Source organism: Ursus americanus, chromosome 7 (assembly GCF_024610735.1).
Source record: "Ursus americanus isolate L20-20 chromosome 7, mUrsAme1.1.p, whole genome shotgun sequence".
In the NCBI taxonomy this organism is placed as follows: Eukaryota; Metazoa; Chordata; class Mammalia; order Carnivora; family Ursidae; genus Ursus; species Ursus americanus.
The window spans coordinates 74,646,528-74,665,637 of record NC_142133.1 but is presented as its reverse complement, the minus strand read 5'-3'; the positions used below and the strand labels follow the sequence as shown (position 1 = coordinate 74,665,637).

Here is a 19,110-nt window from a genome sequence, read left to right as displayed (position 1 = left end):
TTTTTGGTTTTTTTGTTTGTTTTGATTTTTAAGTAATCTCTACACCCAACGTGGGGCCAATTCAGTGGTTTTTGGCATCATCAGGGTGTGCCAGCATCACCGCTGTCTGATTTCAGAAACTTGGAATTGTTGACATCATGCAGGACCATCTTTTTAATACTGATCTTACAAGCTAAACTTAACTCAGGGATAAATTATAGTTGATACAGTTTTTTAGGTAAAATAATTCTTAATTTTGTTTTGAGGACTGATGCCGTCACTTATTTGGGAACTATTTGAATACCTACTATGTGTGAAGTTTTAGGCTCAGGATCAGGGACATAACAATGAGAAAGTCCTTGCTTTCACAGAATTAAGTGTGGGAGTGTGGGGATTGTGTGAAAGGGAGAGAAACAATGGAATAAATGGGGTAAAATGCCTTGGGGATACGATAGGGAAAGTCACTGTAGGAGGACACAACCAGGGCATCTGCTTCGTGTAAGGGACTTGGAATTCTTCGTAAGAGAGTGTTTTTTGGAAGAATGTAAAATGCTAATATGAATGGATTTTTGTGCTGTAATTATGTGTAGAGGTTAACGTTAGCTTATGAACAGGGACTGGAAGGGAAGATGAATAATAAAATCAATTTATTTGTTAAGAAGGTAAAATTGTGGTTTACTCATTTTGGTGTTCTGTACAAAGGAGCCTTCCTTGAAAACCCAGCTCAAGTGCTAGTCTGTGACGCTGACTTGGTTATACCAGCCCAGGTCTTTCTCCCTCCTTGGATATCACTGACTGTGTATGCCTCACCTTAGTCCTTACACACTGTCACATGTTAGTGTTCCTTGTTTTAAATATGCATAGCTTTGCTCATCCTAGCTTAGTTTTACAATCCTTAAGACAGGGTCTGTTCTTTTATATTCCCCAAGCCTACAGTGCTTTGCATACAGGCATAGATTGGGGTGTGTGTGTGTGTGTATTCTTCTGCTAAATTTATAGGGATACATATATTTGATAAGGAAAGTGGGTAAGAGTATTATAGGAGAAGAAATGATAGATTTAAGGACCATAGATTCCAAACCTGGAAACTTAGGGACCTTATTTAAAGATACAAATTATTTATTGTTTCTCTTTTGGATATATTGAATCAGAATTTCCAGGGAATAGGAATTAGAATTTGTTTTCTTAAAAATGGCAGCTCTTCCAGGTGATTCTTATATAGATAATGTGGCATCTAATATTACCAGATTTAGGAAATGTAATGGCTCTAGAGTGGTAGGTGGTTAGGGAATATGCCAAGATAATGGACATTTATAGGTGAGAAAGCGCTTTGTGTTATTTCTCCTATCTGAATTGTTCAAGATGAAGATAGGAAACCATAAAGCCAATTTTTAAATCAGTCGTGGTGTTATAAGGCTCATTGTTAAAGTCATCTACTTTCTTAGTGTGCTCTGGGATTTTTTAAAAGACTAATCATTAAGAATAAAATTAATAAAGGAAGATACATGGTTAATATTTCTGATTGAAAGTTATCTGGCTGTATCAGGAAATAATTTTGCCTGCTTTATAAGACGGAGACAATCTTTTTGTAAATAGCTTTAGTGAGATCTAATTCACATACCATACAATCCACTCTTTCAAGTGTTAGGTTGCTTTTAGTTTTTATTATGTTCACAGTTGTACAGCTATCACCAAAACTAGTTTTTAAACTTTTTCCTAACCCTCAAAGGAAACACTGTACCTGTTAACAGCCATTAGGTGTCCTCCTGACCTCGCCATGCCGAGGCAGCCACTGATTTATTATCTGTCTGTAGATTTGCCTATTTTGGACTTTTTACATGAATGGGATTGGGTGATACATGCTCTTTTGTGACTGGCCCTCTCCCTTAGCCTGATGTTGTCAGGGTTCGTTCATGACACAGCGTGGATCAGTGCTTAGTTTTTTTTATTGCCAAAAACTATCCCCTTTATATGCACTCACCATGTTTTTGCTTATGAATCCATGATGGACATTTGGGTTGTTACCACTTTTTGGCTACTGTGTTGTGAACATTAGTGTGCAAGATTTTACTATTCATCTTCCCTTCCAGTCCCAGTTCATTTCTTCTGGCTATATACCTAGGAGTGGAATTGCTGGATCATATAGTAACTTCATGTTCAGTGTTTTCAGGCACAGCCCAACTGTGTTCTAAAGTGACAACACCGCCTTACATTCCTACTAGTAACGTGTAGGGGTTCCAGTTTCTCCAAATCCTCATCAACACTTCCCTCTCATTTTGATTGTAGCCGTCCTAAGAGGACTCTAATAGGTGTGAAGTAGTATCTTACTATGGTTTTGATTTGCATTTTCCTAATAGCTAATGATGTTGAACATATTTTCTTATGCTTCTTGGCCATCTGTAACGTCCACATTCTTTGCCTATTTTTCAGTCGGGTTGTCTTTTTGTTGAGCTATGAGAGTTCTTTATATAGTCTGATACCCATGTAATAGTATTTATTAGATAAAGGATTTGCAAATATCTTCACCCTCTTGGTAGTGTCTTTGAAGTACAAAAGTTTTTAATATCGATGAAGTCCAATTCATTTTTTTATTTGTTGCTTTTGTTTTTGTTGTTGTATATGATGAGACTTTGCCTAACCCAAAGTCGTGAAAATTTACCCCTATGTTTTCTTCTAAGAGTTTTATAGTTTTACGTCTTATAATTGCACCTGTAATTCATTTTGAGTTAATTTTTGTGTGTAGTATAAAGAAGAGGTTTAACTTCATTCTTTTGCATGTGCATATCCATTTGTTCCAGCACCATTTGTTGAAAAGGCTGTTCTTTCCCCCCCCATAGAATTGCCTTGGTATAAGGTGATCTTTTTAACCTAAACATTAAAAAATTTTTTATTAAGAATGAGAAAAATTCAAACAATACAAAAGAATATCCTGATAAAAGTAAGTCTGTCAACTTTTCCCCTCAGCTTTTAGTTATCCTACCCAGAGGCAACTTGTAAAAATTGATATTTATATATTCTTTCAGAGATATTTTGTACACCTACAACCACAAATGTTCAAGAAGGTAGATTGAAAGCAGATTTTTGGGTGCCAGGAATTAATGTAGTACAGGAGGACATGGAGACGAGTGAGAACCAGCGTCTCCTGGGTTCTGAGCTTTCACGTGCTGCTCACTCAGCACGTCGGCTGCTCTAGCATTTATGTGGCTGCTGCAAGTGTGCTTGGTTTCCACCCTTCGCCGGCCTTTCATTGTAGATTCTTTCTCAGTTACTTAACTCAACCGTAATCCACTTAAAGGAAGTGGATGTAAGTCAAACAATAAGGCAAGCTTCCTTTTTCTACGTTATCATTATGGTATTTTATTTCAGGGAGCTTCTGATAATTGGAGGTGTTGCAGCGCGGGATCAGCTCTCTGTTTTGGATAATGGGGTAAGTTGTACTTTTAAAATTTTTAAGAGGTTACATTATGAGTTGTCATTTTGGCAGTGTAGTTCTGTTGTGTTTCAAGAAAAATCAAGTGAGGCTGAAATGAGCACAAGATGAAAACAAAATTTGTTCAAAAACATGTTGCAAGTATGTCTTTTCTTTTCCCAGGAGTATATAGCTCAGTAGTTATTCCAAACCCCTCGTGCACAATTCAGCATACGTCATTTTTTTTTTCTTTTGGTTTACCTTGTGAGCACTTGGAGGATTTTCTTCTTGCTTTCTCATGAATTAAGAGTCCTTTGTTTTAGGAATAATGGAAAAAGAAGAAACTGGAGTTAAGAATAGAAATGGAAATCAAGGGGATTGCAGAGAATGTGGACATTTTGGCAGTGACCCAAGGGAAGGATGAAAAGTGATAAACTTTGGTTTCAGGAGGAGGGAAATGAGTTCAGATATGGGTCAGGGGTCTTACAGAGGGTACGCAGGCATGCAGTTACAAAGGACAAAGCTAGGACCGGGATCCTCATTATTGGGGAATATTCTTAACTGGCTGCGCTCATCAGTTCTGTGAAGCTAGATATAGCTAGGACTTCATAAAATATTTCATATGTATGAAATAACTTGCCCCTTTCAAATTTCTCTTCCATTTCCTTTCCTAAATATTTCAACATTTAATCTAACCCACCTGATACTGAGTCACAGCGAGGAAATATGTCCACTTCCTTCAGTTCCATTGGTGCCCCTGTCAAATGAAATTTTATGCCGTATGGTTTAGATTGACCCGATATGACATATTAAAAGCAAGGAATCCTATTACTGTACTTGTTAATACTATTTTAAGATAGTAATATTGCTTTGATATGTTCTTATTTGCTGTGCTCTATTTTTTAGTGGTCGTAAGAGATTTAATGTTCATTCCCATTCTTGGCTCCTCAAACCCAAATCCATTTTCCTCATAAGTTATTAAGCTTCTTAACTCCTATTTTCCAGCTGCGGAGCTTTTAGGGAATTCTATTTGCTTCTGTCAGTCATATCTAAAATTTGGTACTGGCTAAATCCAATGGCAATGTTATTCTGTGGGTTTCTTGACAGGATTCAGTTCCTTTCTACTTAGGGAATCTAATATGTTTTCTTTCTGCTCTTTCCATCTGTATTCTCTCCTCCTGTGATCTCCCTCACCCTCTGGCTTAGCCTTAGTCTTATGTTGGGTCTTGTGCTGGGCTAGAAGTCGGCTTTGGAGTGAGAGAGTAGAACTATGTAATTACAATTTTAAAAAGTTGCTCAGTTATGCAACATGTGCAGTTGAGGCCTAGAGGAGTAGAAGTCGGTGCTATTATACAGGTTTTTCCAGTTCGTCGTTTTTTTAAACCTGAGAGACCTAGTGTCTGTATTTCACATAGAGTTTTCATGCTAACTTTAGCTGCTGAAATTGAGGAGGGTGGAAACTCACATGTGGGTTGGAATCCTATAGTAAAGAGATGTTACACACAGAACCAGAATGATATTTTGTTCATTGCTGTGTACAGCACCTGTCGCAGCGCTTGGCATGTATTTGGTTCTTAATACATTTAACAGGCATTATCTTCATATTTTCAGGCAATATTCTCTACATTGAACTGAGACTTATAGTTATCAGTACAAATGAAACAATAACTTCAGAAAAGCCTTTTATTTTTCAGGGGATATAAATGCCTCATATTGGTTCAAATTAAAAGTCCTGTTCTGTGCAGTATTCTGCTTTTTCAAGGGGTGAGATGTTGAAGTAATGATACTACAGTGATAAATTTGTTTGGAGAAAGTTTTATGTTTTTAGTCTACAGTGGAGAAAACAATTAAGAATAGAAGTGAGTTTTCAGGCCGATTAATAGAGAAGTTTTATTTTAAATTGCCTAATTTTAATTGAATAATTTTATATAATATCTTATTTGTGCTCACCCACTTTTATACACTTTTAAAATAACTTACCTTTATTGGCTACTTTCTGGAAATGGACTAAGCACAGCTAAATGCTTTACGTATATTTTCTTACTCAGTTCTCACAGTAGCCCTCTGAGATGGCACTCTTCCTCATTTTTACATATTAGGAAGAGGACTTACACTAAATATTAAGTCACTTGCGCAAGATCTTATGACTCCGAGGTAGAGCTTACTTCAAAGCCCATATTCCTCATTACTATGAACATGATTAAAAGATGTGTGTGTGAATGGAAAATGTTGTTCATTGTTTATGCTGGTGTGGGGGTTCATTATTCTCTTCCCTTTGAGTATGTTTGAGAATTTTTATAATAAAAAGCTAAATAAACTTTGTTCTTCATTTAGACCTTTTCTCATGTTTGGACTGAGTTTGAGATCCCAGTTTGGGTACTTAAAAGCTGTATCAGTTAAGTTTTTGTGATTTCAGTATTCTAAACTTCAGTTTCCTCATTTAAAAATAGGAATAATTGGGGCACCTGGATGGCTTAGTTGGTGAAGCATCTGATTGTTGATGTCAGCTCAGGTGTTGAACTCAGGGTCATGAGCTCAAGCCCCATGTTGGGCTCCACACCGGGCATGGAGCCTACTTAAAAAAAAAAAAGGAATAATAATAGTAGTGTTTTCTTTAGTGGTCATGAGATGATACAGTACTGGTAAAACATTAACACAGTGCCTGTTCATTATAAGCACTTGACAAGTAGTGATTATTGTGTTCCGAGGTAGTCAGATCATCGTCGTCATCAACTAGAACTACATTTATCGAGCATCTGGCATACTAGGCATCAGGTGCTTTACGTATCTGTCCCTCAGTTGTCACAGCCATCTTGCAACGCCGAAGGTGTTGCCCATTTCAAAAAAGAGAAAGTTGACACTAGAAGAGATGAACGAAGTTGAGGTCACACAGCTGGGTAATGGTGGAGCTGGGATTTGAATCCTGGTTTGATTTCAGAAAGAGTTCCATAAACTCATTCACTCAGAAAATACAAATTTTATGTATTAAACTGTACGTAACAGTTAAGGATGTCAAAATCAGTTACCAAAATCTTCATATGAACTCCAAACCAAATACAGGTTTGGTAATAGGGCATTATCTACAGCTCCTGTTCTGAGAATTTGGGGCTGATGGTGACCGCTTCAGTATGTGTGTTTCCACTGTAAGTGAACCACCGTTGGTTACTGTTTCACAGTGATTGTAATAGTGCTTTGGTTTTCATCAGGTGCTTCTTTTGATACTTTTCAGGTAGATATAGTCGTTGGCACTCCAGGAAGACTAGATGATTTGGTGTCAACTGGAAAGCTGAACTTATCCCAAGTTCGATTCCTGGTCCTGGATGAAGCTGTATGTTGAAATATAGTCATGCTTTAAAAAAAAAATGTTTGTTTATGTTTTTGGAGATAAAAATATGTAAAATGATAAAAAAAAAAAACACAATTCAGTCATGATCCCAATACCTAGAAATAATCATTATTACCAGTTTGGTACATTTCACATTCCTTATATAATATAAAGACTTATTTTATGTGGTAAATCAAGCTGTGTGAATCTAGGAAATCTTTTTTTTTCCTCAATGTTAAGTATCATAAGTATTTCGTGTCCTTATTTGTGAACAGTTTTTAAAGGCTGTCTAGTTCTCTATTACATGAATTCTTCATGGTTTATTTAACCACTCGTGTGACTAGATATGTAGATTTGTTTTTTACTCCGAATAGCTGTCTTTGTTGTTACATAGATTATTTTACACGTTACAATTATTTCTTCCTGTCATAGTTGCACAGTGTGAACTCTAAGGACATTAATGTCTTGGAGGATCTTGAGACGTACTTCCAAAGTATTTTCAAGATGAGGTGGTTTTTTTAGCACTGAGGATTTTTGTTTTCATTTTTTCATATTAAAATCGTATGTTTAAAGGTATGTGGTAGGAGCTGTTATCTCTCGTATTCGTTCTGGATTACTGGAGTATAGTTTTTGGATTGCTTATTGTCAGCTTTTTCATGTTTTAGTCACATGGAATTTAAAGTTGGATTTATAACTTGTCTTTATCTTATAGAAAATAACCATTTTGAGAATATGGGGATATGCGTGCTTATGAATTCATTTCCATTATCTTTCTACATTTAATTTACAAAAAAAAGATTCAGGTATTGATTTAAAAAATGTTTGCTTTTCTTTGCTTCTCACTCAGGATGGGCTTCTTTCTCAAGGTTACTCCGATTTTATAAATAGGATTCACAATCAGATTCCTCAGATTACCTCTGATGGGAAAAGACTTCAGGTATGAAATGATGGATGCACTTTAAAATAGTGTTAATGCTTATTTTGTTTTGTTTTACATTTTGTTTTAGTGTTTTCTGATTAAGTTAACTGCTGTATAAAACATTTTATTACCTGAGTAAATAGTACGCACAAAGAAACGGTCTTAAAAGCTGCTCGTAGAAATGCAGGAGAAGGGAACTTGAGGAAATTAGGTGTCACCGAGGATAAGTAAAAAATTCCTAGTTGTTTTTCTCTCCAGAGCATTCCAATTTATATTCCAGACTCTGAGTACTGCTTCCTGTTTGAGGAGGCAATATCTTTTTTTTTTTTTTTTAAAGATTTTACTTATTTATTTGACAGAGAGACAGCCAACGAGAGAGGGAACACAAGCAGGGGGAGTGGGAGAGGAAGAAGCAGGCTCCCAGCGTAGGAGCCTGATGTGGGGCTCGATCCCAGAACGCTGGGATCACGCCCTGAGCCGAAGGCAGACGCTTAACGACTGAGCCACCCAGGCACCCCTGAGGAGGCAATATCTTGAGCTGTTGAAAAACAGTTGTTTCTTTTGTAATTATTTCTTAAAATACTACTCTTATTTTTCTCCCCCGTCTTCCCTAGGAAGAATTTAAGAGGTAGAGGAGGCTTTAAGGGGAAGAGAAGGGAATAAATAGTAACTTAAGATTTCAGATCTTCAGAAACCTCTTCATCTCAGTCTTTGTAGGACCATGTAGAATCGGCATGGTTTCTGTGGCAGTGAGGGGACTCAGTGTGAGCGAGGGGACTGTAGTTCAGAGAGAATAACGAGCCCAAAGTCACGCCACTAGTGCTGCTGCAGGGTCAGGTATTAAACTCATCTGTAGATTCTGGATTTACGTACTTTGGGCCCCACATTAGTATTCATATGGTAGAATTATTATTGTTGATGTAAATTTTTTATTTCCCTCTTAGGTGATTGTTTGCTCTGCTACTTTGCATTCTTTTGATGTGAAGAAGCTGTCTGAGAAGATAATGCATTTTCCCACATGGGTTGATTTAAAAGGAGAAGACTCCGTTCCGGACACTGTACACCATGTTGTTGTCCCAGTGAATCCCAGAACTGACAGACTCTGGGAAAGGCTTGGGAAAAACCACATTAGAGTGAGTACTTTATCCTGTTAACATTTGTGGAGAATAAAACTTCCTAAACTAGCTTAACCTTGGGCTCTTAGTGATGCTTATAGCCAAATATTGTACCTAAGAAAAGAGAAGTCCAGCACATTGACCAGGAAAGTTTAGGCCTTGAGAGCATGGAGTAAGTGATAGGCTTTTATTTTTTTTCTCTGTAAGAGTTATTTTTAATGATCATCTTCCTTGATGTAATTTTGATAAATGAGTAGGATTATTCATATACATAGATCTAATTTCAGATACAATGATTGCTATTTTTAATATTATTTTAGTGTCCTCTTGAGGTTCCGTATTTTCCTAAAAATCAATTTCATGTGTCTATCTGGTCTTTCTTTCCCCCACTGTTCTTAGATTTACCTTTTTAAAATAAGGGTGTATTATGTATTGTAAATATACAATATTCTATAAGCCACCTTTGTGTTTTTATTGTTACATTTAAAATTGATTAGCCTTAGACCCACAGTTAATAAAGAGTTCTCTAAATCTGAAGAATGGTTTTGCCTACATACTCTAAAGATGTATGTCTGAAATGCAGTCTACAGTTAGATACATTTTTCCCTTAAAAAAAAAAAATGATACCTGTTTGGAATCCTTACTTAGCCACTTGCTCCCCCTTTTTTATCATTTTCTTTTGATAGACTGATGATGTTCATGCAAAAGATAACACAAGGCCTGGTGCTAATAGTCCGGGTAAGTTGAATGAATGAATGAGTGAGTGAATGAATGAGTGAGTGAATGAATGAATGGGTGAATGAATTAATCAATGGTGTTGGAAGATTTTGAAAACAAATTGGTTTGTTTTATTGAATTTATGCCTTATTTTCATGAAGGATTTGAGGTGACCTATAAAATTAGAATAGGAAATCTGAAAATAAAAGCAACAAAAATAATAAGGAAATGGGGGAAATGGCTGATACCAGTCAACTTAGAGCAGTATTAATCACTGAATTACAGATGTTAGTCTCCTGGCATCTATGTCACAAATATTTTGAATTTTTGAATTCTTATTTATCATAGGATATCAGCAGATTTCTCTGGCAACAGATTTTATATTGGTCCTGAATTCCAGGAGAAATGTCACATAGATTCTTCATTGAGGGAATTAAGTAATAAAGGAAAATGTCTTTAGCTTACAACTTTGTGAAAGATACAGAAATTATCTTGAAATATTTATCTATTCTTTTTGTATCTGGTAAAGTATACTTGACACAGAATTTCCCATTTTAACCATTTTCAAGTGGATCAAGTTCAGTGGCATGAAGTACATTCCTACTTTGCATCATTGCCACCATCCATCTCCAGGACTTTTTCATCCTCCTAAACTGAATATCATTAAATCATTAAATATTTATCAGTTTTTAGAAAGCTGAACAGTTAATTCAATGAAGATACTTTTGTGCAGAGCAGAGACCATTTGTTTCAGGTGCATAATATTTTAAAGATCTACGGACGGGCAACATTGTTTTGCCAGGATAGTGCTTATGGTAGATTTCAGACCTAAAGTAGATTTCAGACCTATTAAGCTGCATGGTTGATGTCAGATGTCTCATGTGGATCATTGGGAAGGGTGAGACTGCATTTGCTTCACAGTTGGATTCATGGGTAGGTTTATGACAAGTATCTGAAAAGTGAATTTTCTGAAATCTTGATTAAATGGAGTCCCTTTGGATTCAGTTTTATGTGCAGTTCCGAATTTATATACAAAGAGCATGCTCAACTAGCCTTATTGTTGGAAAAGGGCAGAGACACTGATGGTTCAAAATCGTGTATCCTCCCACTGTTTAAGAATTCATTTTATAAAATAAAAATTGTTACTTCATATATTTTTTTCTTGTAAATGTTTTGCGTAGTTTATACAACAATTACATATGACTAGACAGAAATGTAATGGGTTACAGAATTAAAATTTCGCATTAGATAGTTGGTAAGTATAGCACAGCTTCCCACCAAAACAGAGATGGCAGGTGATGGCTGAGAAATGACTTAGTTTGATGTACAGTTTTTATTCCATAGAAAGAAGTATGAAGTTTCTGATGTTAGACTGATTTAAAAAGTACACTGATTCTTTTTAAAAGCACTTATTGAGCAGTTAGGGAAGTTAATGCAAGGCAGAGTATGATGAGTTGTCCATGAGAGGGAGGAACAGAGCTTTGTCGTAGGTGTGAAGTTCTGTTTCCTTGTGTGTTTACGTGTCTGTTTTCCCTCATAAGAGGTATGGGTATAGGTGTTTTGGTGCCCCATAAGCTGGCACAAACGTACGTTAACAGAAATAGGAATAAATGAGTGAATGGATATTCTCACTATTTCGTCCTATCTTAATATTACTTATTTTTGTCTGTAATACTTACATTAAAGCAGAGTGTTTTAGGTGTGTTAAGCAGTAAGTGTATGACTGTAATTATGTGTGTTTATAACAATTTTAGATTGAAATTCTTTTTCCATTTTTGTTGTTATGATATTCAAGAGATGTGGTCTGAAGCTATTAAAATCCTGAAGGGGGAGTATGCTGTCCGGGCAATCAAGGAACACAAGATGGATCAAGCAATTATTTTCTGTAGAACCAAAATTGACTGTGATAACTTGGAGCAATATTTTATGCAACAAGGAGGAGGTAATGTTTCCTCACTTGAAATAAATTGTGTTTATTTCCTCATTTAATAGGTTATTAGTCTCATGTTGATGCAGTCTAGAATGCATGCACAGGATTTAAAGTAGTGATGGTGCATTGTAAGTGTCTGTGCTTATCCAGTATTTTGTATGCTCAGCCCTGGGGGACAGTGCGGGCTTTCCACGCAGGGACAGGTTCATCACAGCTTTCGGAGGCCCTGCTGTCATTTGGAAGAAGGGTAATGTTACTGATTAACTTTAATGTTAAAATTTCAAGTATAATTATTAAATAATAGAATGTATGTCTTCTAAGCCAATAAATGAGGAAAAAGGCATCTTAAAAAGGCTAAGAAAGCAAGAGGAGAAATAATAAGAAAAAGCAGAATGGTTAGAAATTACAGAGTAAGATGGCTGGTGGAAAAGTCCGAGTATAGAAATAAACACTATGTATCAGTGGACTAAAGTCCTCGGTTAAAAGGCATAGATGGTTTGACTGGATAAAATCTAGCTATATGCTGTTTACTAGAGATCTACTTAAAACCTGAGGACATGGACAGATGGAAAGGGGCTGAAGAAATATATGTGTCAGCTAAACTACTAATCAAAAGAAAGTCGGTCTAGCTATATTAACGAGATGCAGTAGAATTTAAGACAAAAATATGAACTAGAAATAAAGGTCACTGTGTAATAAAATATTTAATCCGCAATGACTATATGATGATTCTAATGTTATGTTCCTTGTAACATGAAATAAAGAAACCAACATGAAGAAGTGCTCAACACGCTCAGTCGTTAGGGCCGTGCAAAATCGCAGTGTAATAGCACTGTGTGCTCAGTGCGATGGCTAGAGTAAACACACGATGCCACATTTTGGCGAGGATGTGGAGCAACTGGACCACTCCCACCATGGCTGTACAGCCACGTTGGTGAAAGTTCTTACATTTATAAATAAAATTAACATTGCTATCTTATGGCTTAGTAATTCAACTTGTAAATATTTACTCAAGATAAGTAAAATTTATCCAAGATTTATTGACAAAAGCTATGGGCAAGAATGGTCATAGCAGCTTTATTTATAATAGCCCCAAACTGAAGATACTCCAGGTGGCTGTCAGTAGGGGAATGGCTTAAACCATATGTGACATATTTATTCAGTGGAATACTGCTCAGTGATACAAAGGAATGGACTATTGGTGGACTCAACAACTGTGGGTAAATCTCAGGCATCTTGCAGAATGAAAGATTTTTCACACAAGCCTATATACTGTATGATTCCATTTGTGTGAAGTTCTAGAAGAGTCAAAATTAATCTGTTATGTGAAAAAAACCACAAAAAACAACAGTGGCTTTCCCCTAGCAGAATGGGAGTAGGGTTAACCTGGAAAGGGCATGGAGGGTACTTTGTGGGGTGACATTCGTATTCTCTGTCTTGTTAGGGCTTTGGGCTACATAGGTGCATACATTTGTCAGAACTCAGCAGACATACACTTAAGATTTGTACATTTCCTTGTATGTAACTTTTACCTTGAAGGAAAACCGTAAAACCTAAACAAACAACTGCATTTTAGTTAATGAGATGAATGCTGAACTGTGTACAGATATTTGCAATTTTCATTGAAATGCATCAAAAATATAAAAATGAATTGATAGGAGAAAGGGCTAGCTAGGCAGTAAAGGAAATGTAGTAAATGTTAAATGGTATAATGTAGGAGGTGAAGATATAGATACTCATTTTTAGAATCCTTTCATTATTGCTGTGTTTGAAAATATAATGTAAAAATATATAAAAAATGGACATATGTCCAAGGTAACAGATAAATCCTGCTTTCATAATGGGGAGAACTCTAACACATCTTTTTTTATAATTGATGTACATCAAAGAGCCAGGAAACTCGAACAGTTTAAAAAGCTTAAACTAATGTCGTATAAAGAACAGGTTATATTGTTCATTACAGTGAACAGTTTAGTACCTTTTTTTTTTTTCTTCCAAGTCATGGCAAACAGACTTGCTTGGTTGTTTTAGTTATAGTAACTGTTTTGTGATACTTCTTCCTGTCCATGCTGTTTTGAATGGAAGATTTCATCATTTGGTTAGAAATGCCATTGCTCAAGCAGTAATATTCCTTAGATCTTTTTACCTTCCTTTCCTAAGTATTCTGGGTACCTTTGTCTAAAAACAAGTTTCCCAAACCGTTACTAAAACCCAAGTAACACAACATAAACCAGAACTTCAGAGGTTTAAGAGAGGGAAATAAAGCCTCCCTCCCTTCTCTCTACATAGCCCAGCTAGGGAGTAGGAGTGTGTATGTGATACTTTCCTAAACCTCTTGAATTCAGAATGCAGTAAGACCTAAGCTGTAGGCTTCTGGAAGTTCAGATTAGCTATTATTTCTCCTCTGTGTAATTAGTTCTTGTGTTGGCCATTTTGGGTGGAGAGCTTTCATGATATATTTGTCCTTGAATTCTGAAGTATATTTTATTGAACCTAAAATTTACTGTGGAGAGTAGTTGTGGCATAATTGTTACCCTGCGTTCATACTGGAGCCTGTAGGTTCTGTTGAGTTCTAGAAGGCTGTTTACCCTTACTCTGGTCTGGACTGGACCGCTTTCTGTTACTTTATCTACTTGAGTTTCTTTTTTAGGATTGGCTACCACTGCCTCTCCATCCTACCAGTTTGCTTCTTCTAATCTGCTCTGGCCAGGGTACCAGTTACCTAAGCTGTTTAGGAAGTCCTGAGGAGGGTAGGCTTGTGGGCGTGGCCCTTAGTAAGGGGCATGAACTTCTTAATGCCTAATTTGGTTCTTTCAAGATTGATCTCTCTTGTCTACTTTTTTAGTTCTTCACTTTATATGGGGTAGGCATAGTTCCTGGTATACATATATGTTTTCCTTTTAGTAACACATCTTAATTGGCGTACTGTTCTCTCTACTGCAGATTAGGAAGAGTGACTTAAAAATGTCCTTCAAAGCAAATCAGTTTTAATGCTTATGGAATTTATTTTAATGGCACTTTACCTGTGACAGAAGTTGTGTTAACCATGGTTTATGGCACATTGGGGTATAGATTTCTGTGGAATTACATGGCGCCATGGTAGTCTGAATGCTGTTGGTTTTTTGACATAGTCTTCAGTGTAATGTTTTCCAAGGTTAACTGTTCAACGTGCTTTTCCCCAGGACCTGATAAAAAAGGACACCAGTTCTCATGTGTTTGTCTTCATGGGGACAGAAAGCCTCATGAAAGGAAGCAAAACTTGGAAAGATTTAAGGTACTGCTATGTAGTTGACTGCATTTCCTTAATACTTAAGAGGGGAGTCGTAGCCACTTTTAACCAGTTCCAGTTAATATTATTAAAGCCATTCTTGTCCTAGAAATTTCAAAAGATTTTTACCCTGTTGGTATATCCTTGCCATGACAGGGCTTAGTCATCTTTTAGCAGTCAAATGGTAAATTATGCGTTCTCTGCACAACAGTGCTGTGCTAAGAATTTTCAATTGAAGTTTTAGTTAAATTCTTTCAGGTAGATATTTTTAGGAGAAGCGTCACGGGATAGTGAAACCGTGTCTGTGAGTCTTATTATTTTTTTAACAGTTCATAGCAATACCCATAGAAAAGTTAATTTGTAGATTATATCAAGAATACAGTTTTGTGGATTTAAAAATACTTGTAGTTGTTTGGGGCACACTGTCCCAGTTACATTCTGGCAGCCCGTGAACAGGTAGTTTAGCTCTTTGTGGTGGTGGGTAGGGCTTGAGTCATGTAGAACACAAGGTCCGTGGCCTCCACCCACAGCATTCTCATTGTTTACCGGTGTGTTTACCACAGTGCAGAGTACAAATAGCATTTTCTGTCAGACCCATCATGTGAATAAAAGGTGGGAAGTACTGAGCTTAGGAACTTGGGATTACGCTTCCACGGTGAGCAGAATGTGGATTTTGAAGCATGTCGTATGGTCACATTTCGGTGTGTGTGTCTGCCCTTCTTTACCCAGGGTCTTACGCTAATACCCCAGGTCAGCATGCCTTTCCCCAGCCCATCCCTTAACATTGCTGTGCCTTGGGGCACAGATGACATCCAAAGGCTAATTTATATTTCCTTGGTGAGAGCACTGGGGGCCAATCTCTGTTCCCTTCTCTTAGGATTTTGTCTGTTGTCACAAAAAGTGTAACCTCAAGGTAAAATACCTAGTACTCTAAATTTATTTTAATACAAGGGTAAAGATGATGCTTATATTTTAACATTTTTGTTCTATCTTATCTTTCCTTTTTTTAAAAAAAAATTTCATAAACTTTCTTTTGAATTACCAGTCAGGATTTCTAAAGATAAAGCCAAATTATAAGCAGTTTAATGTCTTTGGTGTGAGAAAAAAGAAAAGGACAAATGAATCCAGTTATTGATTTATTCACTTAAATGTCTTGTTTTAGTAGATCATAACTTAAAAATTTTAAGACATGGTCCAGGGAATTGTGAATATCTGGACCTCTAATCCAATAGTAACATATTAGTTATTGGAGGTCCCATGTAGTGGAATGATAGTATTTGTATTTATTTTTTAGCATTATGTCCTAATAAATTCTTTTCTGTCTTCTCTGTTCTCTGTAGAAAGGAGATGTACGATTCTTGATTTGCACAGATGTAGCCGCCAGAGGAATTGATATCCATGGTGTTCCTTATGGTAAAAAGAAAGTTTTTATAACTGCAGTTTAAATTTTATGGAATTCAAAGTAAACCCGTTCTAATGTTTTTGAAATATTTAGAACATCAAACATCTAATGTGGTTGAAAATTTTAGAAATTAATGCCAGTTGGTAATAATTATTTTTATTTGCAGTCATAAATGTCACCTTGCCTGATGAAAAGCAAAACTATGTACATCGAATTGGCAGAGTTGGAAGAGCCGAAAGGTACTGCTGTAATTTTTTTTTTTTTTAAACTTCAATGCTTCAGGAATAAAGTCTAATAAAGTCTTCTAAAATCTTTCAGGATGGGTCTGGCCATTTCCCTGGTGGCAACAGAGAAAGAAAAGGTAATCCTTTTAGTGCTGCGTTGCATTCATTGTGTCGTTTTAGATGTTGGAAGTAAAAGCAGTTTGATTTTTCCATTTACGTTGAATTCAGTTGCATATGGAATATAAGTGAACTTTTTAATGGCATCTTTTTCTCTATATTCTTGAATGGACCAGCAGTAGGATGAAGTTTAGAAAGGAAAAATGCAAATTGTAATTTTCATTAATAGCTTTAATGTACTTGATTTCACCAAAAACGATTTAAACCCTCCCTGACATCATGCCACAGAAAACTTTTGTGGGAGAGGGTGGTAACTTATTACTTTGCGATATAATCTGATACAACTTTACAGAACAGTTGCAAGAATAAGGAACTCCCATAAACTCAGTGACCAAACTGGTTGCTATTTGCTTTATTAAAGAAAGCATTTGGACTTTATTTTTTGATATAATCTTGATAAAGCATTCTCCAGTATTTACTTTTTCATCCTTGTTTCTATCTGAGAATTCCTTTCTGTAATTGACATGGATTTTAGGAAAACTCCAGGATTATTCTCAAAAACAGCTCTTTCAGAAGATCTAGTTAATGAGGTCCTGACCGGTGGTAGTAATTGGATGACATACCATATTGCAGTCTCCTTTCTTACTCCTTGAGGATAGAAAATATTTAAAAAACTAATTGAGAATAAAGATATCTAGCATGTTTCAGTCTCCGTACATGTTAACGTTTTTTCCATCTTTCATGTAGGTTTGGTACCATGTGTGTAGCAGCCGTGGAAAAGGATGTTATAACACAAGACTCAAGGAAGATGGCGGCTGTACCATCTGGTACAATGAGATGCAGGTAAGACTCTGTACCATATGCAGGTAAGACTCCTAAAAAAGTACTAAAATTGGCAAAAATAGGCCACAATTATAAAAGTAATGCCTTGGCTTTTTTTTTTTTTTAAGATTTTATTTATTTATTTGAGAGAGGGAGATAGAGATAGCCATGGAGAGCACAAGCAGGGAAGAGAGGGAGAGGGAGAAGTAGGCTCCCCACTGAGCAGGGAGCCTGACATGGGGCTTGATCCCAGGACCGTGGGGTCATGACCTGAGCTGGAGGCAGATGCTTAACTGTCTGAGCCATCCAGGTGCCCCAATACCTCAGCTTTTATCTATTTGTTAGCTGTGAGGAAAAGTAGTAATTGTTTATAATGTTAGTTAAAGTTTGTAAATTGTAACTTGTGTGTTTATCTCTTTAGAAATCTAACTTCCATTTATACTAAGTATTATAGTCTTCCTGGTTTTTTTGGACACTGTTAAAATTCAACTCTGTCAAAATGAAATTTTTATTTAAAAATGCTTTTTATATTTCCTTTCCTCTCTTAGTTGCTGTCTGAGATAGAAGAGCATCTGAATTGCACCATTTCTCAGGTCGAACCAGATATAAAGGTACCAGTGGATGAATTTGATGGGAAGGTCACCTATGGTCAGAAAAGGGCCGCTGGTGGTAAGTTTTGAATTACTTTTATTTCTATTCTAAATGTGAATGTGTCCTCCTTGGGCTTCAGTGTGTGGAAGAGAGTAATTTCATCTCATCATGGTAAGTGTCTATTTTTAGTTTATTAATCGTTTCCTCCTTATTACTCTCACAGCACGTTATCCATACTTGTCTTGTAGCATTTTTGGTTGTGTGACTTGTATGCGAATGAAGGAGATAGCAGCTTAGCTGTTTCTCTTGAGGTATTAATGTCACAAAGAGTAGTTGAACATTTATGGAATTATTAGGAAACAGGTATAATGGCAGTTTTGAACAAAGAATTGAAAACCTTTGTTTTAATTTCAGGTGGTAGCCCAGCATACTATTTTCTTTGCCTGGAATGCCCTTAGCTCATTTCTGAAAAATTTTTTTAAGACTCAGGCTACTGAGCCTAGTGGTTTTCAAACCAAAAAAAAAGGAGGGGGGGGAGGAGTTGCTAGGGGCCTTGGGACACTATTAGTGAGGTCTGATCATTCATTTATATGGATTTAACGTCTTTAAAACTCACTTGTGGAGATGCCTTGCCCAGTAGTACATTTTTATTGCTAGAAGCAATGTATAAACGGATGTAATTGAGCCAAAGTATTGCTGACAAGTTATTTCAAGCATGTCATTGACATTACTTTATAATTTGTGTGTGTGATGCAGGTGGAAACTATAAAGGCCATGTGGATATTTTGGCACCTACGGTTCAAGAGTTGGCTGCCCTTGAAAAGGAGGCGCAGACATCTTTCCTGCATCTTGGCTACCTTCCTAACCAGCTGTTCAGAACCTTCTGATTTTAACATACACTGAATAAGATTTGAATAATAAAAGTCTGTAGTCTTAAAACTCTAAAACAGTTGTACTGCTTCCAAGCAGCAGTATTTATAGTAACATAAGCTATTAATGCTAACTCTTGCATGTCAAGAAACATTAATCTTAGGAATTCTTCATAAAATGGCAACCTAATGAGAATAATAAATTTGATGACTATATTTTTATGAAGGTTTGTGTCTTATTTTTAAAGTTATTTGATAGTTTTCTTTTTGAAGAAAACTGTGGGTTTATGAAGTAAAGTTTATGGGTATGTGAGTTCGGCAGAGGACCTGTGTGGAGCCACCAGTGAATATCTGGAGTAGAATTTATCATAGGAAGTGATCTTAAATGGAGATGTTCTTGAGATGGTTTTAGTTACGTAGGGG

The 19,110-nt window shown here is 36.3% G+C and overlaps 1 protein-coding gene across 1 annotated transcript in view; it reads left to right on the top strand.

Moving 5' to 3' along the window:
• DDX1 (DEAD-box helicase 1) overlaps positions 1-18,903 on the top strand; it is a 33,894-nt gene extending 14,991 nt beyond the window's left edge. The window contains exons 14-26 of the mRNA XM_045807104.2: positions 3,346-3,406; positions 6,618-6,716; positions 7,561-7,650; positions 8,577-8,765; positions 9,434-9,485; positions 11,260-11,406; positions 14,577-14,668; positions 16,003-16,075; positions 16,231-16,303; positions 16,383-16,425; positions 17,153-17,248; positions 17,776-17,896; positions 18,575-18,903. Of these exons, the coding sequence (XP_045663060.1) occupies positions 3,346-3,406; positions 6,618-6,716; positions 7,561-7,650; positions 8,577-8,765; positions 9,434-9,485; positions 11,260-11,406; positions 14,577-14,668; positions 16,003-16,075; positions 16,231-16,303; positions 16,383-16,425; positions 17,153-17,248; positions 17,776-17,896; positions 18,575-18,705 (1,267 nt within the window). The 3' untranslated portion in view covers positions 18,706-18,903. The remainder of the gene's footprint in view (positions 1-3,345; positions 3,407-6,617; positions 6,717-7,560; positions 7,651-8,576; positions 8,766-9,433; positions 9,486-11,259; positions 11,407-14,576; positions 14,669-16,002; positions 16,076-16,230; positions 16,304-16,382; positions 16,426-17,152; positions 17,249-17,775; positions 17,897-18,574) is intronic.
• Positions 18,904-19,110: the final 207 nt, after the last annotated feature.